This window comes from Typha latifolia, chromosome 5 (genome assembly GCF_019914945.1).
Source record: "Typha latifolia isolate L0001 chromosome 5, TyphaL0001v2, whole genome shotgun sequence".
Classification (NCBI taxonomy): Eukaryota; Viridiplantae; Streptophyta; class Magnoliopsida; order Poales; family Typhaceae; genus Typha; species Typha latifolia.
The window spans coordinates 15,780,008-15,790,251 of NC_133090.1; the positions used below are offsets into that span (position 1 = coordinate 15,780,008).

General features: G+C 38.7%; 2 protein-coding genes across 6 annotated transcripts; both read left to right on the forward strand.

Moving 5' to 3' along the window:
* Window positions 1–2,799: 2,799 nt before the first annotated feature.
* Window positions 2,800–4,076, forward strand: LOC140789231 (probable WRKY transcription factor 65). Its single transcript, XM_073138836.1, has 3 exons — window positions 2,800–3,137; window positions 3,243–3,395; window positions 3,490–4,076. The coding sequence occupies exons 1-3, from the start codon at window positions 2,998–3,000 to the stop codon at window positions 3,950–3,952; spliced, it is 756 nt and encodes a 251-aa protein (XP_072994937.1). The 5' UTR covers window positions 2,800–2,997; the 3' UTR covers window positions 3,953–4,076.
* A 961-nt stretch (window positions 4,077–5,037) lies between these two features.
* On the forward strand, window positions 5,038–9,923 carry LOC140788539 (probable sugar phosphate/phosphate translocator At1g06470). 5 transcript variants are annotated; one of them, XM_073137812.1, is made up of 13 exons: window positions 5,038–5,792; window positions 5,877–6,049; window positions 6,179–6,264; window positions 6,342–6,391; window positions 6,845–6,912; window positions 7,246–7,346; window positions 7,476–7,488; window positions 7,702–7,886; window positions 8,029–8,115; window positions 8,801–8,895; window positions 9,198–9,373; window positions 9,469–9,556; window positions 9,702–9,923. In XM_073137812.1, exons 1-11 carry the CDS (start codon window positions 5,341–5,343, stop codon window positions 9,313–9,315), a joined length of 1,428 nt encoding a protein of 475 aa, XP_072993913.1. In that variant the 5' UTR covers window positions 5,038–5,340; the 3' UTR covers window positions 9,316–9,373; window positions 9,469–9,556; window positions 9,702–9,923. The 5 variants fall into 5 exon arrangements, with proteins under 5 accessions (XP_072993913.1, XP_072993912.1, XP_072993911.1 ...); XM_073137811.1 differs by having other exon boundaries at window positions 9,472–9,556; XM_073137810.1 differs by having other exon boundaries at window positions 9,469–9,923.
* Window positions 9,924–10,244: the final 321 nt, after the last annotated feature.

Here is a 10,244-nt window from a genome sequence, read left to right on the forward strand (position 1 = left end):
AAAGAGGAGACTTCTACTGAGAGATACAACTGAGAAGGTGCATTGCTGGGCAAATCTCCTTTGGCAGCGTCCTACGTACCATTGAAGGTTGCTGCCAAAGGAGATGTCGCCCAGAAATGCGCCCTCGCACTTTTGTCACCTTAGGGTGGTCTGGTGGCTCACTCATGTATGAAGCTTTCTATCTTTCTATGTATTTAAAGGTGGCGAGGCAGATAGACCTCGTTAGGGTTTAGGATTTAAAGTTTAGGAATATGTTGCACTCGTAATTGTCATTAGTCACTGGTCATGGTGTGTCCAGCGTTCCTCCAAAATTGGATATGCCTCATCTTTCCTGCAGCATATTCTCTCTAGATCTATACCTCTCAATTCATCTTATCATGTAATTTAATTATGAAGCATATGTAAAATATCCTTGGGAGAGTTTCTTTTCTTCTAAAATTAAGAGCAATGCTATTAACGTGGATTGTGGAACAAGGTATCTCTCTATATATTGTCTTTCGTATGTACGTGGGTAGATAAATATTCCTTGTTCCTGAAAGCATTATTAATCCAAGCAACAGGAAATTATCTTGAGATTAATATTCTGAGATAAGTTATATGCCGTCAGGATTTACTAGCAAATTGAACTAATTTTGTGTGAGGACTTCACCATTTCATCAAACTAATATTGAGAATTAACTCTCTCTTTTTTTCACTTAACCAACCATGCATTGTGAACGAATACCTCCTAGAGATTCTTCTATATATATTTACGAGCTTCATAAGGTATATATGCATGCATACTTGGAGAAATTAATAGATCGCCTCCCTCCGTCACACAGGATATATCCTAATACTAGGAAGACCAAAAAAGAACGTTAGATTTACGCATAGTAGCAAATAAAAGAGCATCAAATATATAACCAGCGAAGATCCTAAAGAATGTTCCTCTCCTTGATATCTGAAGCAAATATTTTGTGGTCTCATGCATGGGTACCATGACAAGGACCAAAAGGTGATTCCTTTGTTCCAAAATGTTAATGGGTATGGATGATTCTCTCGTCGCATATATGCATGCAAGGCTTAAACTTAGCCGTTTGGATGGCCAAAAATGTCGTCTAAATGATTTACTTCTTACGTTTTTCCACGTCCCAATGGCCAAGACTTCTCACACGTACATCCATCTATTTACAAGTCTCAAAGATACTACGAAAAGAAACCAAGCAAATGAAAGTAAAAGAGGAGAGAAAGAGCTAATGCTTTTTGAACAGATAAAGGGGACACCATATTCCTCTAGCACAAACCAAAAGTTAGAAAAGAGAAATAGTAAGGGAAGAAGCTCCTCAAGAATAGTCCTGATTTCCTAGCATATGCTGTAGCATATCCAGATCCAAGGATCAAATAAAAACATTATAAATCCACAACTGAGGAGAGTTATAATCTCGCAGAACATTGCAAAGAAGATAGAGAATAGCAGAAGAAGATCCATGTGAGGCTAAGAATAACAGAGCAGTTCTCCTTGGGCAGGAATGCTGATAGGCATAATATAATGCTTCTGCTATCCTTGCCAAAGGAGAATTGCCCTGCCATTCTCCTGCACAAACTATTGTTTCAGACTAATGGTGACAATGTGTTCAGAGGAATATTTCTTAGAGGTAATTCTCAGTCATATATCTTTTTTATTATTTATGATTAATAGGATATGAATCCAAGTTGAAAACCAACTAGACTCTTATTGTATTATTAATTCTGAATAGTATTTATTATAATAGAAGAGAGAAAATTGAGGCCCCATAATTTAATTACAGCTACTTTGGAAACTGAGATGAGGCCCCATAAGCTTATCTAACAACGACATGAGATGAGATCAAATCATACTAATTGTAGTATATATTATGAAGTTATATGCCTAGTGTTCCCCCATAAACAAAGCATCAAAGCGATTAATTAAAGTGACAATCAATTATAGCTTAATAAAGTCAACTGCGACCAAGAAATGTCACCCTCAACGTGACAACTGACATGATTCTTTAAAATCTTTAAAAAGATTGGGCCCAATGGATGATGAAATTTATCACTTGAAAATCTCAACCCTTTGGCTTTGCGGAGAAGGCATTAACCTTGGAATGATTCAAACACTCGGTTAGTTTTGACAGAAAAGGAGATCATGGGAGATATTAATTCTCCATCTTTGAGTTAATTAGTCTACCCTTTTCAGCCAATAACCACTCTTTACGTTTAACAAATAATAGAATTATTCTAACACGTAACGGGCTACGGTTTATAGTTTCACTTAAAAAAAAAGTGCAATTTTTCTTCTTCAGTTTAATCCCATCAATCAAAACAAACTACCACTTAGCCATTTGTTTCATACTTCAAATCATAATTAACTCTATCTCTTCATATTAATTATGATTAAGCATCACATGGAGGTAGTGAGAGAGCACAACGAGCTTGGCTGTTTGCAGCACACCAACCATTTTTTAAAGCACTGCCGTGATTATACTAAAATGTTCATTTCACACTCAGCTGTATGCGTTTATATGGTCAAATTAAAATAGTGAAACAATAAGGTGTATATAAAAAATAAACACACAATGTAGGGTGCGAAATGGAAAAAAAAAATCCAAGCCTATAAACTTATGTATCCTATTCCAACTACTCGTATATATATTATAGATGGGAAATGGAGTATAGGTGGGGGAGAAGTCACTCTCACAACTTTCTATGGCTTCATTTATTAATCCTTCTATGTGCTCTCACATCCTTCTCTTCTTAGAGACATCATCGTTTAGTTTAATTTATATCACTTTATTACGTAGATAGAGACAGATGCGTAGATGGCAACAATGACGCCGAGAGCTACCCCGATCTCTCTTCTCTCCTTCTTATAACCCAAACCCTTCTCTATTCTTCTCCTGATAGAGAAAAAAGAAAAGAAGTTGGACATCAGCACGAAGTTTAAGGCGCGGTGGAACACGGAGCCAGAGATTTGGCGGCTGGGATTTGGTTGGTCGTATGATCGTATCTAAGATGGACGGCTACTGTAGCAGCGACTCCCGCAGCTTCGAGTCTGAGGAGGCCGGGATCCCGTCACCTACCGGTGAGCAGAAGCCGAGCCACCCCTTCCCTTCCCCTTCTCCCCCGGCTAAGAGGAGGTCCGGTCCGCTGCTACGCCGGAACTAATTGCCGTCATCTCCTTTTTCGTTTTCTTTTACTTGCCCCGTCTTATTTAGATTCTTTAATTCTTTTTATTATTGCAGCCGGCGAGAGATTCAGAAGAGAGTGGTGTCGATACCCATCGGGGAACCTGATGGGCCGCGGCCCAAAGGCGTCGGCGAGGGAGCTCCACCGTCGGATTCGTGGGCCTGGAGAAAGTACGGGCAGAAGCCCATCAAGGGATCCCCTTACCCCAGGTATGTATACCGCGGTACATAACATAATCCATCCGGTAATCCCTATCTACTAAGAAGTGGTGGTCTTACTATGGGCTTTTGTGATTGGACGCAGGGGCTACTACAGGTGCAGCAGCTCGAAGGGGTGCCCCGCGCGGAAGCAAGTAGAACGCAGCCACGTGGACCCAACAATGCTAGTCGTAACTTATTCCTTCGAACATAACCACCCCTGGCCTCTCCCGAGGAACAAGACCCCGGCCCGGCCCACGGAAGAGCCGGCCCAGCCGAAAAGCCCGGTGGAACCGGAGGAGAGTTTCGCCGATCTGATCGGAGAGGAGTTCCAGTGGTTCCTGGGTTCCCCGACGTCCACGTCAGCTCCGGCGGCAGGAGAGGCGATCTTATACGGGCCCATCTTTGGGGCCGCCGCCGACGCCATGCGACTTCCGGAGGATATCGCAGAGGAAGGAGAAGGAGGGGGAGGCGAGGAGGACGCGCTCTTCGCAGGACTCGGCGAGCTACCCGAGTGCGCCGTGGTGCTTCGGCGGCGCGGCTTCGGCTTGCCGGCGGAGTTTGTCTGATAGCCATTCATCCGGTCTCCGTGCGAGTTGTGATACTTTTTTGTTTGTTTTATTTTTCTCGATTTTTGAAAAACAAATTCCTCAAATTTTTAAGCTAGGATGAGTGATATCATATTCTTTCTTATCTCGTTTGGATAAAAAGATACTAACAATAATTTATGGAAATGTTTGGTTGTAATTTAAAAATTCCTTTAAGCTCGGAAGAATGCACGTGGAGTAAACAGGAGGAAGCGGCGCCGCCGGTCACTGCCTGAATCGCCTCCTTCGTGTTAACATACGAGAGAGCATTTTGTCACTTGCCCAACCACTAGAGTTTACAAATCACAATATATTTCCATAGATTTGTCCTGATCTACAACATTTTGATGGTGTTTATATTATTGTCAATTGTCGAGATCTGAGAAAACATTATCTTTCTAATTTTGGAATCTGTAAACTAAGGCTTCAATGCTTGTCCTAAAAAGTTGAAAAGAGAAGTAGTTATGCTAGACGTGTTCCAGAATCAAACTAGAATAAGAACTCCTTCGTTTACATCAAAATAAACCACATGCTTTGCTTTGATAACCATGATACGAGCTTTAACTAAGAAACTATTTGATAAAGATTTAGGATCTCCAAAATTCGTTACAGATTCATCTCATATGTAGCCAATCCAACCCTACCACCTCGAGCTCAATTAATATTAGTTAATGGAGTGGATCTGCATTTAAATTATTGATGGAGTTTAAGTAGCAAGATAACGAACTTGAGATGGAAATTAGCAGACAAGCAACGTGAGTTAACTCCTAGTACAAAAGAGAACGTGGGATTACTTAACTACTCACATGCTCATCCAGAAATCAAGGCATCTTATCCTAGTTGTAAAGCCTTAGTTAGTAGTAGGAAAGGTAATTAATTTGTTAATTATCCTCTTTTCTGTAGAGGATTAGTTTAATCCGGGCTTAAGCTTAGCCCGCATCCAAACTTTTCTGGGCTGGGCCTTGGGTGAATATGTCTACAATAATCCGATTTACAAATATCTAAACCTGAGGGTGTTTTATGAAATAAATGTTTAAGCGTAGGTAGTTATTTGCAAAAAGGCCATCGTTAATTTCGGTGGCTGTCTGTTCGCTTTTTTCTCTCTCAGCCGACCCACTTCTCTAGCGTACGCCAAGCTGACCGCCGACCGCCGGCACCTCCGGCCGCTTATCTGGCCGATACATGCCCGTTCATCAACTCCTGTCCAAGAACAAGGAATCTTTTCGAATCTACCTTGGTCTCGATGCGCCTACTTGACGAGTTCAGATCTGGGTGTACAACTGCTGATCTCATTTGGATTAGCTAGGGTTTTAGTATTGGAGAAGGAAGAAAGATTCTTTGATCAGTTGGTAAAAGTAAACTTGTTCTAAATGGGCTTAGATCCCACGGAAGAAGTGGAAGAGCTGGAATTAGTAGAAGACGCAGAGAGTGAGACTAATAGCCGCAACCCTGTGCTCAGAAAGGAGCCATCTTTTTCACGGTGGTGTGACGAGATTGGGGTCGTCGGCGCAAACGATTCCTTAACTGATGGCTCTTTGATCAATTCTGCGAGTGGAGATTCCGAAGAATTCGAGTTGCCATTGCTCCAAGGAGGCGGATCGAAGTTGGAGGCTGCTGAGAAGAGTATGATTTCAGGCACTGCAAATGGAGATCGGATGAGCTACTCGTCCATGGACATTGAGAATGCGATGAGCGCAAATGATTCGACGAGCAAACCAACAAATGCGATGCAGGCAGAGGTTAGCTCAATTTCTGTACCATTCTTGGCGAAGATTTTGGGCTACATCTTAGTTTGGTATACCCTCAGTATCTGTTTGACTTCGTAAGTGCCTAATTCTTTCTAAATGGTCTGTTATATTTCCCTTAATCTCCGTGGAAGATTAAAACTTGGTACTTCTCCTTATAGCTATAATAAGGAAATGCTAGGGGAGCAGCTTATGCGGTTTCCAGCTCCCTTATTGATGAACACTGTTCAGTTCACAATGCAAGCTTTGTTATCGAGGGCTATCGTGTACTTCCGATCTAAAGGTTCTGAAAACAGGAGTGACATAATTTCGTGGAGAGATTACTTCACCAGAGGTAGCTGCGTATTATATTTGTTCATCTTTAGCCTCCACTGTTAAGTGCCGTTACTTTCTATTTGACAAATATGCAAATGGCGAAATATGGATAAGCTATAAGACTATAGGTGGAATTTTCTTTTTGTAGTTGTGCCAACAGCTCTTGGAACTGCATTAGATATAGACTTCAGCAACTCTTCCCTTGCTTTCATAACTGTGTCATTTGCTACGATGGTGAGTTCCCTTCTCAATTGGTTAAAGTTTGTGGATTCCCTAACTTGTATACTAAACCTTTATCTCCTGTTATGCAGTGTAAATCTGCCTCTCCAATTTTTCTCCTCCTGTTTGCTTTTGCATTTAGGTGCGTTTGACTTGAACTGTTATTTGACAACTTCTTATAATATTGCAAATAATTCCTGTTCAATCTTCTTTTTAGCACGTCATCATAAATTTTATGGTACTGAATGTCCATTGCCAATGAGTTGAGGGAGGGAGGTGGACCTTCTACAAATTATTTGAATAGTTCAAGATTATCAATCATTGTGATTTTATGGCTATACAAAGTGGGATCTCTGTAATTTTTTACTCTAACTGATCCTTTTTTTTTACCACTTATATTCAAGATATCATCTTTGCCGTTGTAATTTATCTGTCGGTTTCTTCTGTTTCTATTCCCGTGCCTCATTTTTTCTTTAGCTAATGTATTTGTCAATGAGTCCTTCTTAGGAAAGATGAGCTGTTGTGCTGGTCTGGGTTTTGTTCCAATTTAGTATATGTCTTATAACACGTTAGGCCTCTTATTTTGTTTTAAAAGGTTGGAGAAACCAAGCTTCAAGCTTCTCGGTATCATAATCGTCATTTGCTCTGGAGTTCTATTTACAGGTATATAATGCTTCCTCAGCTACATCCATGTGGTGTTCTTTGTAGTTCGTATATAGTTAATTGAATTAATTTGTCACAGGTAAACATGTATTTGCTATATTATATGAGACATTGGTTTTAAATTTAGATGTTATCGTCAACGTATCTTCTTCCACTGATTCTTCAATATAATGCAAATTGCTAAGGGCTTAGCTACAATGTTACTATGCCATTTCCTTATAGATCAAACTATGTTTCCGTTTTTCTCATGACAAGTACATTCTGTATCACCATATGGTTTGTAGTTAAATTTCATGCATCCTTAATTATGTTGACAAACCTCATTTTTCTCAGTTGCCAAGGAGACAAATTTTGAGTTTTGGGGATTTATTTATATCATGGTTGCGGCTGTTATGTCTGGCTTTCGCTGGTGCCTGACTCAGATTCTCTTGCAGGTTATTAATTCACATTTCTTAACCCAAATTAGCTGATTAAACTTTAAAAAGTCATTTAAAAAATGATTTTCTTGTCTAAATCTTTACCCTTCTCTCTCTGTGCATGTGGCTTCCAAACTCAACATGAAGAAAGAGGCATATGGTAAGCAGTCTATTTCCATGCTTAGGAGCACCATAGTGCTTTTTTTCATTAATAATACTGCCTCATGGATGACTTCTGTGTCCAAGGTGGCATTTTCCTTACAATACACATTGTGCATCATGGAAATTTTACAGTTACATTTTAAGTTGCTTTTCATGCAATTTGAGAAGATTGCAATTTGAAAATTTTCTTAGTCAATTTGATGTTGTGCAGGTTTAAGGGACCCCATTACTCTGATGAGTTATATTACCCCTGTAATGGCAATAGCAACTGCAGTCCTCTCTCTTGCAATGGATCCCTGGCATGATTTCAGGACAAATGATTTTTTTGATAATTCAAGGGGCATCATAAAAAGTTGTTTACTAATGGGTTTGGGAGGTATATTGGCATTTTTTATGGTAAGCATTTGATAGCAAACATTCTTGGCCAACATGGACATTGTTCAAATTATCTACCCAATAAATTAGTTGTAACATACTTATCATTGCAAGTTGCAGTTTATGTTCTAGACAAGTGTTTATAACATCCTTTTGGTTGCAGGTTTTAACTGAATATATTCTCGTTTCAGCAACTAGTGCGGTAACAGTGACAATTGCTGGGATGGTCAAGGAGGCTGTTACTATATTGGTACACATGACTCAATATATGTTTCCATTTACTCATAGTTGCTCTGCATGTTATAACTACTGCCAAAACCAATTAGGTTTTTAAATGGATTTCAGCAAAGATTGATTGTTAACATGAAATCAAGTGTCATTCCTATTTACTAACTTGTGTTAACACAGTAGTAAAAGGAAAAAAATATATAGATCTATGTGCAAATTTTAACTTTACTGGAAGCAAGATTATGCATGAAACATTAGATTCTGCTGATAGCACTTATAACTTATTGCACCAACATCTGTTGCAACTCTTGTACTCTGGCCACATCAATGAAATTATCTTTATTTCATAGTGGTTAATTTACTTTTATTCTTTTCTTATCCTGGTGCTGCACAAAATTTGACAATATGTATATCTCACTCATTTATCTAATTTGATGGAGGCATTTTTCTCACACCCCGGGTAGATATCTTCTGTCATGTTAGTGGAAAGTATGTTACTATTGCATCTCTAACCATTTTATCACATAATATATTCTTTTCCATTTTTTCTGCTAATTTACCATGTTATTGCAACTGCTTTGTCTACCATACATGTATATCTTGCCACCTCTTCCGAGACATGAAAAAATGCAAGATTCTGTTTATTGTATGCTGATCTGTGGAAAGTAGTTTATCTTATATGTTTGTGACGGGCCAAGTATTGGCAGTTTGCAGTGCTTTTCTGGAATGATAATTTTACCTGGCTAAAGGGACTCGGACTTGTTATTATAATGCTTGGAGCCTGTTTATTCAACTGGTACAAGTAAGTATATATCTTTCTTTATCTGGGCTGATGTGATTATGTATGTGCTCAGTCGTTACTATATAGTATAAGCAGTGATTGCACAAGGGAGAACGATTGGCCTCTGGTTCTCCCATATATATTTTTAGTTTGACCATTGGATTGTCTCTTGAATTCTGGAAGTTTTAATAGTTATACCTTCCTATTTGACTGCATCAAATAGGAATTCACATTATACTATATATTTATATCAATATTTGGCTTCAGAATGGAACCTACAGACCTAAACCTTCATCTATAATTTTATCTATTGGCATGTTCAGGTACCAAAAGCTAAGGAAAGTGCAGCCAAATGAAAATGGAGAAGCAAATTCTGTTTCTAATGCAGCTGCAAGATATGTTATCCTTGATGATATGGAATCTGACAGCTATGCATCTTGATTTTCACTAAATTCAGAACAGCTACTGACAAAAAGCTTGGGAAATCTTTTTCAAAGAGGTAGCATTCACTCCTTAAGTTTTGTGACAGAATTACCTTGCTAGCACTCTTATTTTCACAAAGTTTCACCAGTTTTCACCGGTTTTATCTTTTAGCAGATTCATTATACAAGTTGCAGCAGATTGCTGCCATTCTTCTGGTAGAAAGCCTGACGCTTCTGCCATGCCGATGATTTTGTTATTGGTAAAAGATAAATAGTTGTTCAGGTTTTCAGCAGAATACACCGATAGAGATTTAACAGCAGGAAGCAGAGTGATCTCTTGAACATTTATTGTTATTCATTCGTCATTCGTTTTATTGAGCTAAATTGTTCTTTCATCTCTTGCAGTCTTCCTGATATATTAACTGCCGACAATGTACAACATCAAGAGCTCCTCTTTTATTTAACGTGCAGTCAAGTGCAAAGATATATACCATCTAACAATACGTGTTCTAGTAGAAAACAAGTGATGTTTATTTCCAATTTGGTGGCGAAAGAAAAACCAACTGCTTGCCACTTTTTATTGTATAATACCAAATATAATCAAAATGTAAATATTTGTTCCTTTAATTTTCTCGTCGAGTAAATGTTGCTTCTCGAAATGATTCGCTTCTAGGAAATCAAAGATTATGAAAGGCAACTTATGCTTGTGTATTTATTATGTCACTCATTCATCTGTAGGTTTGAATGTTTCGACTTACTGATATAAATGCACCGAACATCTTGAAATGCTGGATGTCTTATCACAAAATATTTGCCGCTCAATTAATGCTGGATGTCTTATCAAAAGCGGATCTAAACCCTGTGCTAAAATCCGTCATCTGGAATTTAACATGCCTGCATAGATTTTTTATTTTTTATTTTTAATTTTCTCCAGCAATTTTATGCCTT